The sequence below is a fragment of the Pavona decussata genome, unplaced genomic scaffold (genome assembly GCF_977016875.1).
Source record: "Pavona decussata unplaced genomic scaffold, jaPavDecu1.1 SCAFFOLD_199, whole genome shotgun sequence".
In the NCBI taxonomy this organism is placed as follows: domain Eukaryota; kingdom Metazoa; phylum Cnidaria; class Anthozoa; order Scleractinia; family Agariciidae; genus Pavona; species Pavona decussata.
Genome location: NW_028145607.1, coordinates 734,555 through 753,023, shown reverse-complemented (window position 1 = coordinate 753,023; position 18,469 = coordinate 734,555). Strand labels below are relative to the sequence as shown.

General features: G+C 39.1%; 1 protein-coding gene across 1 annotated transcript; it reads left to right on the top strand.

Moving 5' to 3' along the window:
* The first annotated feature begins 14,749 nt into the window (after nt 1-14,749).
* Nucleotides 14,750-16,750, top strand: LOC146461353 (uncharacterized). Its single transcript, XM_085086964.1, has one exon. The coding sequence runs from the start codon at nt 14,750-14,752 to the stop codon at nt 16,460-16,462; it is 1,713 nt and encodes a 570-aa protein (XP_084943090.1). The 3' UTR covers nt 16,463-16,750.
* The last annotated feature ends 1,719 nt before the right edge of the window (nt 16,751-18,469 follow it).

Here is an 18,469-nt window from a genome sequence, read left to right as displayed (position 1 = left end):
ACCCGATAACAGGGTCATTAACACTTGAAAACGTAATCAATAACAAGACGTATTTGTGAGAACAATGTGAATTGCACAACTGTCCGGTATTTGGGTGATAATTGGGTTTGCGAAAAATTCGTTTACATAACTGGCTCGTCACCTGGTTGGCTTTTTGTTAGATGATTATACAAAAAGACGGATGTGACGTTTAAATTTGTTTGGCTTTCTTAGAATTAAATAGAACGACTCAAAGCAGCCGATTTGTGTCTAATACCTTACAGTGCGACGCGCCTTACGGTGGCCACCCAACAAACATTTTAAACAAGTTAGCTGTAAAATACAAAACGACATGTTTTCAATAATTCGCTATTGCGTCACTTGCCTGTTGGATTTTGCAAGGAGGCGTAACGGTTGATGAAATTCGCGTATCCTGATTGGCTAACTTGTAAAAAAGAAGTTTTTTGGGTGGCCACCGTAAGACGTGTCACCCTGTAATACTTGGAAGAATTCGAAATTACGTAAGAGAAATACCTTCACCATCGGTTAGGATTCATAAAACTGAGAAAACTTACAGTTCTTATAAGCTCCCTGTCTTGTTTGCAAATGGTTAGCTAAGTACGCGTGCCAAATTAGGAAAACAACTGCTATCAGGAGGATTTTACACATGTAGTTAGACGGTACTTTAATGAACGTCACAATTTTCACGAAGGTACGAGTTGATTCCGATACCTTATTGGTCCCTGTGTATCCATTTACACGCCGTACATTTAAAAGATTTGTTTTAATTTAGGCCATTTATGTACAAAATTCAGTACTTTTCAATTCTGGGGACAAATTTGGCTCCTACATTAGGGGAAGAATAATATATTTTTCGGTGCTAAGATGAACCTAAAAAATTGAGTAAATGTTTTCCTACTAGTACTGAAGTATTTTTCTGTGCGTTTTATTGGACTATGCGGGAAAAGCAGATCTTAGGAAGGCCTATTGGAATCCAAAACGAAAAGTGAGGGGTAGCCACGCATTTTAATAATATCTCAAAAAAGCGCCAAAATATTAAGCAATGGAGGGGATTTTTTCCTAAGTTGAAGCTTAATTATCTCTGAAAAATGCATGGTTATATACCCCTAATTTTCTTTCGAGATACCAAAAGCATTTGCTTAGTTCTATTTTCTCTGCATAGTTTTAATCCGCACAAAAATATTCCTGTATTAGCAGGCACAACCCATAGGAAACCCGAGTATCTCGAGTCGCGCAGAACGTATGCGCAGTAACAAATTAAAGGTAGGCACCGTCCTTAAATAAAGGCCAGAATATTGGTCTCAAATGATCTTTGATAGGGCCTATTGAAACATTATGTGGAAGACAGGCGAAAGTTCCCGAAACTTTGCGAACGTGGCATGAGGTGTTGATACACCCACAGTCATTGATGTATGCAGCTTCTGCCCTCCGAATGATATTTAAACATACGCGTAACAATTAAGATCTTATTACACTTTGTTCGGCCACGTTCTTATTAGCTTGATTGCACGTTACGTCATGGCGGCCATGTTGGTGCTTAGGAACAATAGGATTTTTCTCCTTTGGGAGTTAACTCCATTTTTATGCAAATTTTGTGAGCAAATTTTCTTTTGCAATTGTTTTGGCCCCAATATGGCGTCGGTGCAATCAAGCTACAGGGACCTTAAGCATTGACGACGACAACGGCAACGAAACGTCAGAAAACAATAGTTTTAATTAGAAAAACACTGGCTCTGCACGTGCGTTATGCACTTTAGGATATTTCTTTCGCGTCCTCTGCAAAACAACAACGTAAAATGACCACACTTAAGCTTTTATAGAGAACGTAAACGCATGATGATTAATTTCCATTTCTCTTTCTGAACGTTAAAGCCGCCCCTACGGCGTAAGCTTCTTTATAGTTCGGCCAGATTACACAAACTTAATGAATAGAAATTATCGAGAATTTATTCAGATAATGCGAAATGTAATTTTTATGTTCCGTTTTCGTTCGCGTCTTCGTCGTCTCTAAATTTTTAAATCGTCAACAACAACAACAACAACAATAAGCTTTACTTGCATGACCATATAAATATTTACAGTATTGCAAAAGCGTCAAAAGAGTCCTTACGCTTTGCTAACTAATAGTCAAATATGACTTCTCTGTGCCCTAACGCGACCTTCTACTGAGCGATTGACCTTATATGAGAAGAAAAATTACCCACTCCCCCTCAGTCTCGTTCCCAGAGTCCTCAGGCTCTATGGCCAGCGGTTGGTTAGCAGTAGAGACTCTGGGGTACTGGAATTTTATTACCGCGGGATTTCTGCGGTAAAACAATGGAGGCCGCAAATGGAGCAGCCAATCAAAAAATTCATATTTTGTTTTAATTCTCCAGAGTCTCTCCTGGGTAGGTACTTCATATATGGGCCCACCCGCTGACCAAAAACCCTGAGGACTCTGGGTATGAGATTGCTCCGGGGTATGCAGCCCCTTTTCGGTTTAGCCAATCAACAATTTTCTTTTGTCGATTTCTTCAGAGTCTCTCCTGACGAGCAACCGCTCGTCAGAGTCTCGTCATGTTTATTAGGCCATTAGGAGACAAGATAAAATACAAAACAGTCATTTGAAATAAACCAAATGTTCGAATTAATGAAACTGGGAAAACTTTTAAATTTTGCTAAAGCGCTGGTGTCGAAAACTTAACGTCAATTTGGCTTTCTGGCTGCAAAATGACCACGTGAGAAGTTCGATCGAAATAATCTAGGGAATGCACAAACACAAACGTTTTATCAAGGATCAAAGCTTCGCTGAAAACGCAAGACGTCTTGAAAAAGGTGACAACCCTTCCACCCTAACCACCCTTCCACGCAATAAAACTATGCACAATCCACGTTAGATCTTATCTAGTGAGAGCTCTCTCCTCCGCAGAGGCTCCGCTGAGAAAAGGGAGTGCAAGCGTAAAATTCCGTGGAAGAGCCTCTGCCAGAAACCACGCCCAATATGGCTGCGATCCGGGGGAGTCATTTTGTAACTAGGGTGGTGTGCGTACTTATGTCATGAAAATGGCGGGTGTTTGTGAAATTGTCATGTTGCGCGATGTGGGAGATTTACTCACGAAAACTTACCTACATGCTTAGAAATCGGGGAAAGTTTGTTTATCTCATGATGACTGTTTAGAAAACGCTTTTATTTTGCTGTGATGCCTTGAATCATCACTAGAAGAATGAAATTCAAGTTACGCGAGCGGCGATCGTGTGGAGATAAAAGAGTGCATGCAAAGAAATGATTTATTGAGGAAACGTCTGCCAGCTGAGACCAAACAAAAACTGTCGATTCGGTCTTAAAAGAGACTAGAGCAAGTAAGCTTAATGTTTTAATTAAAGCGTATTTTTTTTCTATACTCCGAAACGACCAAACTTGATATTTTTATCTTGTAAACAAGTTTAATCAGAAGAAGTTATAATGATCTTTCGGTGATTTAATTAGCATTTAGTTCTCACGGGAAGCTTGTTATGCACTGTGATGAAACAACTGTATTTAAAATAAGGTTATAAAAGGCCAAAAGGCCTTTCGAGCCCAGAAAAAGCAATTATTTGTTCGTGACTATTGTTGACTTTCACGAAGCGAAATGTACTAAGTCCACTCTCCACGGGTTTCAAGGGGGGCTTCGAATACAAACGATTTTGCTTTTTTCTAGAAATTGTGAAATCTCACCTTAAAATTAACGACCGCAAACTGTAGAGACAAAGTAAATGCTGACTTCCGCCAAGAATGAAACTGTCAAATTTAGAGATGACCGAGAAATATATCAATGTACAAGAAAACGACAAAGATGTACAACAAAACGACATGCTTCTGGCAGAGGTTCTCAGCTTTTGCGCCTGCACTCACTTCGTTCAGCGGATACAAATAACGCCCCATCGAACCTCTGCGGAAGAGAGAGTAGTGAGAGTGTGATGTACCAAAGCGGGAGACGAGGGAAAAAAGCGTTTGTCGCCCACCAAAAGCGGGAGAGTTGGCATCACTTCAGTAACAGTTCATAGAACTTAAAAAAAACGTTTATAGCGAGGGTCGTGTTATCATGTGACATCTCTGGGATATCTTTCAAGCAAAATGGAAACACTTATCTGGAGGCTGTAATAATCCTTATGGTATTATAACCTGGGGTAGTCAATCGATAAAAATTGATATCGAAAAATCATTCGATAAATCGATATCTATCGATAAATTGAACTTAAACGATATCGATTTTATCGGTCAATCGATAAAATTCGATACTCACACGCCGACGAAGTGTTAACTTTATCGATTTTATCGGATTCATCGATCTTTATTGAATCGATAAAAATTATCGTGTTTCCGTTGAGGGAGCGTTTAATTGTGACTCTTTAAATGTAGATTTCAAAAGCGGCAATGAAATGATTTGTTGTCAAGCACTGTACAAGAGACTAAAGAGACTGCATTATGATTTTCTTCCTGATTTTATTGTTCGATTTACCGGGTTCGATTAGAAACGTAAACTATTTACTCAAAAAATCACGAAAATCTGTCCCTTTAAAGACTGGGTGAAAGAGCAACGAGCGTGCGATTGTGTTACATTAGCAAATAAATCAAACAGTGGAATAATCAATCAGGGATCTATATCGGATTTCAAATACAATACACCCTGAGTAATACTAAACGTCTGTAGAAAAGATGAAGCAATTTTTATCGTTTAACGATCAGGAAAGTTGTTATCAGTGTCTCTGCGAGTTCTTTAATATACTTCGGTGTTTCCGTTTCGAAAATTGGAACGATAATTCTGTTTCGATAAATTCGATATTTATCGATAAAATCGATAGCCCTGATTCAAAAATCGATAATTATCGATTACTCACAACAAAATCTTTTATCGATTTTTATCGAATTTCGAAAAAATTAATCGATTTTTATCGATTGTTATCGAATGCTATCGATTATCGATATTATCGATTGACTACCCCGGGTATTATAACTACTAGGTAGATCATTTTAGTTCCGGGAAACTTTGAAATTGTGTTGTTTTTGTTGTTGTAAAATGTTTTCTTTTTCTTGTTAATAAGAAGAAAAAAAAAACAATAACAGCCCATGACTGGGAGCCTCTTACTGTATTAATTCTTTGACTCCACCTTTTCCCGAGTACATTTATTTAACTGCTTTCGTCGCGAAAAGGTATGATGTATGGCTCAGGGCTCTGAGGCACACAATGTAGCTGTGGCAAACCACTAAATGATGGTTACACCACGTATCTACGGCATTACAGATATGGAGCTGAACAGGTCTGTGGGCTCAAACAAAATTTGGAAGAGTTTTCGTCGAGACGTCGAGGACATTCATTTATCAGAGATTTTTTCCAGGTAAGAGTTGTTTGATTCTTCTTTGAACACCGCAACAGGAAGCTCGAATTTCCTTAGTTTGGCCATACACGACAATAATAAGCTTACTTACTTACATTGAGCTTATAGAATAGCGGTTTCTGGCATGGTCAAATGATTTGTAAAAGATTACGATCTTTCGGTAGCCTGTCTGCTTCCTTCTACGGATAAATGTGATGTGTGAAAAGTGGAACGTAAAGAAATTGAAATTAGCGAATAGTACGCATAATGTAAACCTTGCCGGCCATGAGGCGCTTTGTTTAGTTTTTCGAGCGACAATCAACGGTAAAATGACACTCGCGCTGGACACTTATACAAGTTCATAGGTCAAGGCGACGAAAATGGGCCCTTTTTCGATAAATGCCCGATGAACAACTACTTAACATCCAGTTCTTGAATACTCCAAACAACACTAGGAAAAATTGAGAGCGATTTTGGATTTCAAATACAGTATAAAATTATAAAGGGTGGTCCAACACCAAGTACTCGAAATCATCGGTACTGGAATTTCCTTGGAAAAAAAGTCGATACCTGCGGGAAATACAAGCAATGCATGACTTGAATATAGGAGGCAGTGTTTAATTTTAAGTGACAAAAATATTTTTCCGTTTGTGCATGTGCTGTTTAATTTTAATTTGTTTAATTAACAGTTCTTCGATGCCAATTTTGCTGGGCCCAAAATCCATGCGCTAACAATTGAAAAAAAAATCTAGTTATGACTAAAACTAACAATGTTACAAGTTCACTTGATCTGTAAAACTCAGACAAACTATAAAGTCTATAAACCTTGGATTTGAATGAAATTAAAGAACTTGCTGTCGTTAAACTTGCGGGAAGTTTGTTTCATTTCGGTGCAGGCACTGAAAATGCCCTGTCCCCATAGGTACAGGTGAAAGATTTGAGGACAGCTAAAAGGCTTTGTGCTGTTCGTAGGGAGCACTTGGGAACATAGGATTCAAGCAAATCCATTAGATATGCCAGAGCAGAGCCTTAAAAGTCATTAATGACACTTTACTCAAAGGAAGTATAGCTAGAATGCCGTGGCTGTGTTTTTGTTGTTGTTGTTGTTGTTGTTGAATGTTTGCAGCCCATTAGTAGTCTTTTTGGAGAGTTGGTTTAATGGGGCATGGTCATGTGCATAGCACCCTGCTTTAATCTTTTATCTTTTATTAGCATAATTATTGCCATTAGCAAAGAAAATCCGGCAATGGAGCAGCCAGCGGACGCAAAATAGATTAATACATGCAATACATATAAAAAAAACTAGTTTATATTATTGATTCATAAAGTAATTGAAAAGCTTGGAAGTGTGTTGGATACTGCACTGATAAATTCTGAGTCAGAGCCAGACTTGATGACGTCAGGTGGTAACGCATTCCATGCTCGGATTGTTCTTGCTGCGCCACTGACATAATGATTTTCAAAAGTTAAGCCTTTAGAAATTTTTCAAAGAGCTCTAGCTCTGATATTAGCCTGATGTTTATATTGTTCTTTATCTTCTCTATCATTGTAATAGTATACATATCTTCAATAGCGGTTGGTTTACTTCAATAAGGATTCACAGAATGTCTGTTGATTTTTTGGCCAGAATTTACTTCGTGAAAGATTTTTATTGGACAATGGTGGATGTTGGAATCGCTAGGGTTGAATACAGGATTTGGAATATACTGTACACGTCTGACAATGTTAATGTCAACAAATTTGGCTTACTATTTTTTGCACTTTTGTTTGTTGACTTTAAGGAGTAGTGGAGTCATTTTATGGCCGAAAAATGGGGCAGTGCGCTTTGAAATCGTATTTTGTAAGAAGAGACTCTGACCAGCTTTTAAGGTTACTTATAGGGAAGAAAGGTCGAATTTTTCTCAGATAAATTTTTTTAGATAATTGTTGAAACAAGAAAGGGATGCAAAGTTTCGTGAAAACAGCAGTTAGAAATCTTAAAAAGAACGCTAGCTATCTGAAAAACAAAGTTTTGTAGGAAAAGCGGTGAATGAGTGAAGGTGTCATAATCCAATTTATGCGGGACTGTGTTGACATATTACGCGGCAAAATTTACCTGTGATCTTACCGGCAAATTTGCATATTTTTGTTTACATCATGTTCATCGCATGTCACGGCGTTGTATGTAAAATTTTACTGTAAAACAGCGTTCCATTTTGGATTCAAGCATTGCGTAAAGGGTTGTTATGAAGAAAGCGAAACTAGAAAAGTCGCCTTGGGTGGAGGAAGGTCGAAAAATCATTTGACGAAGCCAAAAAACTTCAGCTGGCGGAGAGCGACAAGGGTTCTTGGTACAACCAGTCAGATTTTCTTTCAAACCCATCCTCGTCAAAAGATATCGGAGCAAGCCAGATAAAAATAACTGCCTCAGCAGCAGAAAAATTCGAGGACGAGAAATCGGATAGTGGAGAGTCGAACATCAGTTTGGAGTTCGAAATCGAAGATGCCGGCGACAATCCAGCCTCTTTCGCCGTTGTTGACCGGCTGAAAATAAGCAGCGAACCTCAGCGCGCGTGGTGAGAAGTGCGTGTCTCGTGTCAACTCCACAGGGGCTGCCAGTTTCATGTTCTGCGCCTATCTGCCGTTTTCTTTTTGTTTTGGTTTGGCCGGTGGCTTTCTCGCGCCAGACTTAACTTTTCCCGTAAAGCAATCGTTTTACAATGTTACAGTAACAGTGACTAAATGCTTCCGCGGGCAGTTTCGGTTGTTTTTTTTTTATCTGCAGAACTCCTAAGGGAATGCTTTATTGTGTTTGATTGGCCGGTGGCGTGAGCGTGTTAACAAGTATCTTAATGAGGTGCGAAAACTCTGAAAATGTTTCAAGGCGAAAACACGGCTTTTGTTTTTTCGCAATTTCCCAACTTTAAATGAATTAATAGGGTATCTAGATTTGCCAGATTTCAACGAAATTCGGCCAAAATGGTCATCAGATGTTAATGCATCAAAGTGTGTCAGGCTTTTACGAAATTCAAAATATTTTTCCTGTGACGTGTTAACATCTGACGCGACTACAAAAATTTTCCATTGTCCATCTTTAGGATGGGTTTTCTCACAAACCAATAGGAATAAATAAAAAGCCTGACACACTTTGTTAGCCTATTATCTCCTGATTGTTATTGTGCAGTCTGTTTGGTTGTGCGCCTTTACGTGAGAGTGGGTAATTCAGTTAAGTACACATTGCTAGTATTGAGTTTGCAGGCCTCTGAGCGCTTATGTATCCAACAAAATAAAAAAACATTGATATTTTCGCAACGTTCAATATATCAGCTTTGGAGTGATATATAGTGTTCCGTGGTTTTATCCAAATCAGCTCGCGTACGCTAGATTTCCCTGAAGGGACTCGCGAAGCATGGCAGTAACCTTAATGCAAGCTTTCTTTGAGGATTTGTCTCAGAATGTTTTTGGAGGATTTGGAATCTTTGAACATTTCAAATTGCTCATATTTGTTTAATCTTAGAGTGTATCTAGCAGTCTAGTCTTTTGTTGAGCATTAGGAATTTTCTGCCGTTTGCGGATCATGCTAAGCAACTGTTTACTGGTGCTTTGCTTTCCCTAAAAATATCACGCTGAATTATGACAATTAGGTGGTACAAATTTTATTTTAACATCTTCACTGACAAAATAAAGAAAGTTTTACAACACAATTGTAAAACACAGTTAATGGAACGTGACGCCCTTAGCCCCGGGTGGCATCTCTACGTACTGTACTTTAGACTTATCACTGTATCATTGTCACGTTAGTCAATAGTCACATTGTAATACGTGTATGTTGCGACATTGTCTGGAGACAAGTTAGTTCACTTTTTCTGTATGGCTAAACCAGTGAATGGTGCATTCATGTCGCGTTTGCTATGATGTAAAGTCTATCATAAGCATAGTACAACCCTGGCCATTGGCCCTGACATTGAATGCTGTCTATCTTTAAATGTGTGATAGAAGTTTCTAAGTCACACTTGGTTACAACGTGGTTTTTTCTACTGTTACGCTGTAAAAAATGTACCCTCCCTCCCTCCCTTTGGGGGTTGATCTGTGATATAACAAATAGACTTGGGGATGCCTATCGGCGTTTGCGCTTCAGTTAAGTCTGCGTAGCGACTTCCCCAAGCTAAGTTCTCTAGTTCATTTCAATGACTTTTGGTAATATTGACCTGCCAATACTCCGGTCCGACCCAGCAGCGCTGGTGAGATAGGTGAGGCATGATAGATCATTCAGTTAATTAGGTTTGCGCGTTGCTGGCCTAGATGGCAGCTCGTAGCGCTCTAGTTTTGCGACCTGCCAATACTCTTCTTGGAGTGGCGCTGCTGGCCTAGCTGTGCTGCTGTTGCAGTGCATTGTTGTGTTTTGTTGTTGTTGGCCTAGGTGCAGCTGGAAGTGCCAGAGAAGTGAGGCCTTAAAATGGTCACGCAATAGAAGTCGCTAGTCACGCCAATCGCCGAGCGGTGTCCCCCAAATTAATGCCAAACATGTCTCGTGGTCCTTACTTTAGTTTATTACTCTACGTTTCATTAAAGCTTGTGTGTTTGGATACTCTAAACGGAACAGTGACATTAACTTTAAATTACTAACTACCATTGACACAACCTGGAAAATATACTTAAGTTTTATTTTGGCACCATTTTATCAACAACGCTAGTGATCCTCATGTGGCGATTGCACATGCTTCATTTGAAAAGAAAACAATAGAATTTTGACGGCTAAAAGTACACAAGAAATGATCAATTATCCTGTGAAATCACGCAGAGTATTGCCCAATACTTAATAGGTAAAATCAGGGGGGAATCAGTGAAAGAGTAAATTAAAGCAACAATCTGCTTAGGGATAAAAATAAAACCTAAAAACAATCTTTTTATGTCCACAAAACACATACACTGTAATTATGTAGTATAATTACATTATTTTATATTTTTAACAACAAGCTTGAGATTTCTCAATATATGGTTGTAGGGCTTTTTTCTGAGGAAACCCTGATGTTGAAATCTGTTTTTGGACATCCATGGGAAAAAATAATGTTTGCCTGAAGAAAATATGACTTCCTTTTTAAATCAATAACTGATTTAATTTATATGTAGTATTTAAGGTTGATCTCTAGACTGAAAGTGATATTTTTGATGCAATGTTTATTATTATCCAAAGTTGTTGCTCCAGATCCAAAGGGCCAGTTATTTAAACAAAGAATAAATAATGGGCCACTGGTTAAGACAATCAGTAGGCCTCCAAATCTGTTTATAAGTGGGTTATTTTAAGTAGATAAATAGTTTTCTAGTCTGGGATGCAAACCTTCTTGTTACCATCAGCAGCAGACAATGTTTAGATATGACTGTTGGCAAAATAGAAAATGGTTTAGAACATGGTTTTGTTAAACACCGTGCAAACTCTCTTTTAAAAACCGATCCAAAGTGTTTATTCCAGATGCAAAGTTTTTACTCAGTTAATCATACGTTTTTATATTTCTGCATTGTAATTCAAAGATTCCAGGAGTGCAGTCCTGGCACATGGTCAGTGCATAAGTAATGTAAGGGTGTAGTTCGACCCAAAGAAGACAATTTGGGGTTATCATTTGATAACTTGTGGAAAGTGGACCTTGTGTGTTTTGAATGATTTGAAAACTAAAAGCTCTCGGAAATTTTGTGTATCGAAGCCAAGAAAGTATTACTCAACAACATCTTGATCAGGAAAAACCTCATTTGCATTTACTTTCAACACACAATTTACATTATGCAACTACAAAAGAAGTTTTGTTGGAAGACCTCGTCAGTTGGTCCCCAGGGTTGTTTTAAAATGCATGTTCGTTGGAAACCGCCATGGCATTTTAAAACGAACATGGTAACCAACTGGCATGGTCTTCCAACGAAACTAGTTTTGTGGTTGTATATGTAAATTGTGTGTTGAAAGTAAATGCAAATGAGGTTTTCCTGATCAAGTTTATGAAAACTAAAATGGCTTTAATTTATAAATTGACTGTAAGCTACAAATTTTGCATTTTGTGGTTAAATTTAATGTTATTTTTTATTCATGGATGCTTCTTAAGGAGCCATATTAGATCAGATGACATTTTGATTTCATGCATAGACAGATCAGGAAATTTATGAATTTTCCTGTTTAACCTGTTCACAAGCCTGGTTGGTTGGGTAATAGCTGCTACCAGTCGTCAGTCTTCTGAGATTAGTTTTAGCACATGATATGATAGGGGGGGTTGTTAAGTTCAGATCTGGCCGCAGCTTTTTGTGGATTGGCATAATTTGGAGTTTGTAAATACATTATTTGTTTTGCACATAATTCCGTTACAAGAGCATCAAGTACGCTCTAAAGTATAGGGACACTGCAGACTAAATTGGGATTTGGAAATATTGGTTTTTTGGAAGAGGGAAAAATGTAGCTGATCAAGGAAGAAATTCTTCTACTGAATGGTAATTCTATATTATTATATTGGAAGTGGCAAATACAGCAGGTACTACAGAAGAACGTACTAGAAATTCAGAAATGTAACCTAATTATGTAATATATCTTAAGATTATAAGCAACAATTATTCTAAAAATGGGTAAAATACAAAGCAATGTGTGGCATTTTTTTTTCCAAATTGAAGCTTTATTATCTCTGAAAAATGCATGCTTACCCCCAATTTTCATTTTGGACACCAAGAGCCCTTGCTGAGTTCTACTTTCTCCGCTTGGTTTTAAACCGCGCATAAATATCCCTGTATTTGTAAGCAACACCCATAGGAAATAGTATCTCTAGATGTGAAGAACGCATGCGCAGTAGCAAAAGTACAAAGATGATAACTTGGTTGTAGATTTATGTAAGCAACATGAAGTGTCCCAAAATTGATATTTAAATAGAAGCCTCCTCGTATCTTGAGATGTGAATACCCAAGTGTGTGATATTTCTTTGTCAGTTGCTACCCACCCCTCCCAGGATTCTAGTTGAAACTTCATGTAAGGGTATCAAACCTTCCCCACCAGTGATAAACTTTAACCTTCCACTCAAGGCCATAGGCCTTGAGAGAGGGGCTCTAATACAGAAGTATTTTTGTGCAGTTTATAACTGTTAAAGAAAGTGACATCAGGCCATCAGAAAATTTGAAACTTGTGGGTGTAACCTTACATAGTAGGCTAAATTTTAGTCATCGAGTGGAAGAAGTATGTACAAAAGTAAGGCGGAGGATTGGTATGCTAATGAGGTTAAAAGTTTTAGTCCAGTTGTGGCCAAGCTGAAAGGTTTTAAGTCTTACCACTGATATTTGACTTATAGTTGCCTGATGTGGCATTTTCAATCAACTAACACCAGAAAACTGGAAAGATTACAGGAGCGAGGGTCAAGGGAAAAAAAAAAAAACAGCCTCAGCTATATGGAAATCCAATATCATACCCAAAGTCCTAAGGCTGTTTGGACAGTGGTTGGTTTGGAGAGACCCTGGGGAAATCAAAAATATTTTGATTGGCTGCCTTGTAAGGGCTTGCATTGTTTTACCGCAGAAACCCTGCTTGAAAAAATTCCAGTACTCCAGCATCTCTCATGGCGACCAACTGCTGGCCAAAGAGCCTGAGGACTGTGGGTATGAGATTGATGGAAATCAGATGAAACACTATTTCGACTGTTTGATTTAGCTTCTCAAACCATTAACCCTTTAACCCATAATATCAAAGAACAAATTCTCGTGTCTTGTCCTCATACTTCTCTTAATTATTAAATAAATTCACCTCCGGTGATCATATCCTAAATTCTCATGACCTCAGGGGTTAAATGAGCATTAATATTACAAGAAGAAATTTGATGCTGATCACTGTTAGTGCTTAGAGAGCTAATAGTTCTTGGAGAAATTCGAGCAAAATTTTTAACCAAATTTTATGATAGTTAAGATCACATTTCCAAACCCCCTTCATGGTACTGATTTTGTTTGTTTCCTCTTCATGAATTATAAATGAATTTGACAACTAAATTTCTCAAAATCATTAATAATTCAAAAGCCAAAGACAAAGGTTATCATGCACCGTGACGTGTTTGGATATCTGATGAAAAAATCCTCGGTTTTGCATCCTTAATTTCCCCTTCAAAATCAGTTTGTTTGAAATTTTTGTGAAACACTCGTCACAGTGTTTCATCACAATATCAAAAACCTCCAAATCCGTCAAAAATACTTCGCTACGCGTCGTATTTTCAACTCTCGGTGTTTGATATGTGGTGAAACACTGTGTCTCGTGTTTGATATATTACTTCTCAAACTCATTAATTATTCATCAAGAGAAAACAAAGAAAATCACTACTCTGACCGTGGTTTTGATTTGTGTTCCTAATTACCATAACATTTTGAAATATTTAGCCTTGCATTTCTCCAAGAATTATTGATCATTTGAGAAGCCATATCAAACACTCGAAAGTGTGTTTCATCAGATATCCAAACACTTCGAAGTCGTTTAGAAAAAACTCGGCTGCGCCTCGTTTTTTTGGATATCTGATGAAACACACCTTCTCGTGTTTGATATATTCCATCATCATCTGTTGGGAAGAGCTGGGCTCCCAACGCTATTGAAAAGACGATTGCAAGACATATGTGTTTTAATGTTCAGAGTAAACTGTAAGTCGTGTCCAAGGAATATTTGTGATATTTTATGGCATGTGACTCTACATATTTATTAAGACAATCTGAGTATTCACTACTGAGATACAAAACGGTAATATAGGCAAAATGTATGCGCAGTGGCAAAAGGAGGTACCTTCGTTAACAGAGTTTTCACGTTTCATATATCTGACAAGCGGTTGTCGTTGTCTTACAGGTTCCTCAGATACAAGGTATTCTTGTGGAGTAAGTGTCCTTCTGTACAATCAAGATGAGTCGTAGGTCCTTTGAATGCAATATCTGTGGCAAGTATTTTTCAAAAGAACCGGCTTTTGAAAGACACATAAAAAGCCATACAGGACAAGCATTCAAGTGCAAACAATGTGGACAGTGTTTTAGGCGTTCAACTGCATTAATAAGCCACACCAAAAGTCACGCGGAAAAGGAGCTTCACCAATGCAAGCAGTGTGGGAAGTGTTTCAGCCGAGCATGCAACTTATGTCAACACCATTGTGCACACAAGAGGCAAGAGTAACGGCACCAAAGAAAACCAAGCAAATGGTCGTCTGTATACACGGGAGAAATGTTATCAATGCGAACAGTGTGGCAAGAGTGTTAGTAATTCAGGTAATCTTCTGCGCCAGATCAGAACGCATACAGGAGAGAAGCCTTATCAATGCAATGACTGTGGAATGCGTTTTGCGGATTCAGGAAATCGTACTCGACATGTTAGAGTGTTGCATAATGGAGAGATGCGTTTTGGGTGTAAGCATTGTGGGAAGCGTTTTACCAATGCACGAAATCAACAAACACATGAAAAATGGGAAAGCAACACTTGAGTAGCCTTGCAGCGGCAGAAAATGGAAAGCAGAAGAAGACAACGGGCAATGCAAAGCTGTCTTTCGAGTGCAAACATTGTAGTAAGTGTTTTCGTCGTGCATGGGAACTAGAGAGACATAACAGGACCCATACAGGAGACAGGCTTTTCAAGTGTAACTACTGTGGAAAAGGCTTCAGCGATGTACGAAATCAACGGAAGCATGAAAGACAGCACTCTGAAAAGACGTCTACTATGATGGAAGAACGTAACACCAGTGCTACTGTGTCAGGAAATGAACAGCAACAAAAAGGAACAGCAAAACGGACTTTCATGTGTAAACATTGCAGTAAGTGTTTTCGTCGTGCATGGGAGCTAAGGAGACATAACAGGACCCATACAGGAGAGAGACCCTTCAAGTGTAACTACTGTGGGAAAGGCTTCAGTGATGTACGAAATCAGCGGAGGCATGAAAGACAACACTTTGGAGAGACGTCCACTATGATGGAAGAACGTAACACCAGTGCTACTGTGTCAGGAAATGAACAGCAGCAAAAAGGAACAGCAAAACGACCTTTCATGTGTAAACATTGTAGTAAGTGTTTTCGCGGTTCGTGGGATGTAAAGAGACATTGCAAAATACACACACGAGGGAAGCAATTTAATGGAGAACAGGGCAGTCTGCGGTTTACCCAGTCGGGCTATTTAGCACGGAATAAATCGACACGCAGAAAAGAAAAGCCTCGTAATTCACAACAGGAACAATTAACGCGTAAAGGAAAGAAGTCTCATCTATGTCAACAATGCGGCAAGTGTTTTTTCTCTTTAAGCAACTTACGGAGACATACACGGATACACACAGGGGAACAACCCTTTGAGTGCAAACATTGTGGTAAGCGATTTAGTGGCCCAAGTGGTCACAAACGGCATGAGAGTTCGCATAGAGTGAAGACGTCTCATAGGAACAACCAGATTGGGAAGTATAGTAGGCGACCAAAGCATCTTCAGAAGCATGGAGGAGCGCGCACAGTCAAAAAGCCGCTTAGCCTGCTTGTTACCGATGCAGAAGATCAACAACAGCAGGATCAAGGTGCAGCCCAGCCGTCTTTTCAGTGTGAAACTTGTAGCAAGTGTTTTGCCGATCGATATTCACTAGCAAGGCATACAAGAGCACACGCGAGGAAGAAACCTTATAAGTGTGGATGTTGTGGAAAGTGGCTTAGCTCTTCAGGAAACCGAGTTAGACATGAAAGGACCCATACTGGGAAGAAGCCTTTTAAGTGTGGGCACTGTGACAAGTGTTTTAGTGATGCAGCACATCGGCGGCGACACGAGAAGACACACAACGTTAAGGACAAGCAACATGATCGGCTTGCCAATGGGAAAGGAGGTCAACAGCGGCAAGAACTAAAGGAAGGTAGAGGAGTAAGGGGAAAATGTTCAGGAAAGGGACCATTTCAATGTGAGCGTTGTAGTAAGTCTTTTCTGTATCGGTCTAAACTTATAAGACATGAGAGGACCCACACTAGCCAGAAGCCTTTTAAGTGTGAACGCTGTGGCAAGGGGTTTAGCGAGGCAAGACATCTGAAGCGACACGAGGGGACACACGCTGGGGAGAAGCGTTTTAAGTGTGAACGCTGTAGCAAGGAGTTTAGCGAAGCAAGACATCTGAGGCGACACGAGAGGACACACAGAGTTAAGGACAAGCAACCGTGATAGGCTTGCCAATGGGCGACAGCAGGAAGAACTAAAGAAAGATAGAGGAGTGAGAGAAAAATGTTCAAGAAAGCGACATTTTCAATGTCAACATTGTGATAAGTGTTTGTCCAGTGAATATGGACTTAATAGACATACCAAGATTCACACAGGAGAAAAACCTTTTAAATGTGAACACTGTGACAAGTGGTTCAACGACACGGGAAACTGTCGTCGACATGAAAAGACTCACACAAGAGGAACACCAGTAACGATGCAGAAGCCAAGGAGTCTTACAGCACACGTTTGTTGGATTTGTTCAGAGGAGTTTCGCAGTGAGTTTATCCTTCGTAAGCACTACGACGATCATATGATGGAGATCGGCGATGCAGACCTGCCGGCAGAATGAAACGCCCAGATGGCATGATGGGACAGGTATTTGCTTGGGATCACCAACAGACTACTAAAGTGTGATGTCACAAATGAATTTTTGAAATTATGGCATTTATTAAGGCGTTCGCAAAGAGCATGATGAAAAATGCCTTCTTGGCAAAAATCAGCATCTTATTGCGATTTGTTGGTGGGATATTGGGACTTTTATGCTTCAATGACTCCATGCAAATCCTTCTAATTTTGTCTCTGTTTTAACCGTTGAGAACAGAGACAAAATCACAAGGATTTCTATGGAGTGGTCGGAGCATAACAGAGCTAATATCTCACTCCCAAATTGCAATAAGATGCTGATTTTTTGTTGTCAGTACAGGATCACCAATAGGGAACTAAAAGGGGAAGTGTCATGCAAATTTGCTGTCGTTTCAAAACCCAAAAATGTTTGTCTGCCAGCAGAAACAACGAAATAATTGTCGAGTTTGTTATAAAATATCACCCCAGTGCAATAAAACTGTTGATTAGTGCCTCTGCCCAGACACAGAGTAGGCCGGTATGGATTGAAACTTGAAAAATATTAGGCTAATGTTATTCAAGTTCTTGCATTTTTGTTTCCAAAATCCGCTACAACAGATCACGAATTGTTCCTTTCAAGAATTGAGTTGATTTCTTTCCTCTCGTAATTCTAGAATTATTTGGCAGCTGATTGAAGGTCTTATTTCATCACTTGTAACAAAAGATATCAAAACCCCGTGATACTTCCCCTTTAAAGACAACGGCCACGGCAGCAAAAACGTCACTTGAAAATATATCTCTTCGCGATTTTTCCAATGCGTCCAACTTGTACAAGGTGGGCGAAGTATCCTGAAACTAAAATTGATAGGAACGGCGTTCACGAAAGGAGGAAGAAGGATAAAATCACCATCGTGTGCTCGCGTTCTCCACAAAACCTTGAATTTGGTCATTTCACGTTGTTGTTTTGGTGATGACGGCAAAGAAATGTACAAAAACATAACGTACATGCAGAGTGATTGCTCGGTTCCTTAGTTGTTTCTGGCGTGCGGGGGGAGAAAACTGTGTGGACGAAATTGTGACCCGGGGTATTGAATCGTAACAACGAAACAGCTGAGGAATATAGAAACTGCGAAAGTAGCGATCCTGTATTGACGTTACAGCTATACTAACAACAGTCTGCCATTCTGCGCGGTATATTGTATCACACCGGAAGTGAAATTTCACGTTTTATGTCTCAAGTTCAGAGAAGAAAATTAATAGGGATGCTCTATTTTTTTGGCGATTTTCACATGACAACAACATGACGATTTGATCTAGCAAATAAATTTTCGGACATACACTCTTTTACTGGGCCCAGTTATTCAAAGCCTGATTAAGCTAATCCTGGGTTTACGTGAGATTTGATTCAAGTTTGATGACTAATCAATAAAGATTCTGCAAAAATATTTTCATTTGTCCCTCAGTTTTGACATAGAATTTTCTTTACCAACAGCTTAGAATAAGCTTTTTGAAGACATTTTTAGCAAGTGAAATGAAAACCTCGGTTAACTCGTAATCTCAGATTAGCGTTAATCGGCTTTCGAACAACCGGGCCCTGGCCTTTTTCAAGCTCTAAGATTGTTGCGA

Excerpts from the sequence above, each read along its gene's own strand:
- LOC146461353 (XM_085086964.1), top strand. The coding sequence starts at position 14,750 with ATGGGAAAGCAACACTTGAGTAGCCTTGCAGCGGCAGAAAATGGAAAG.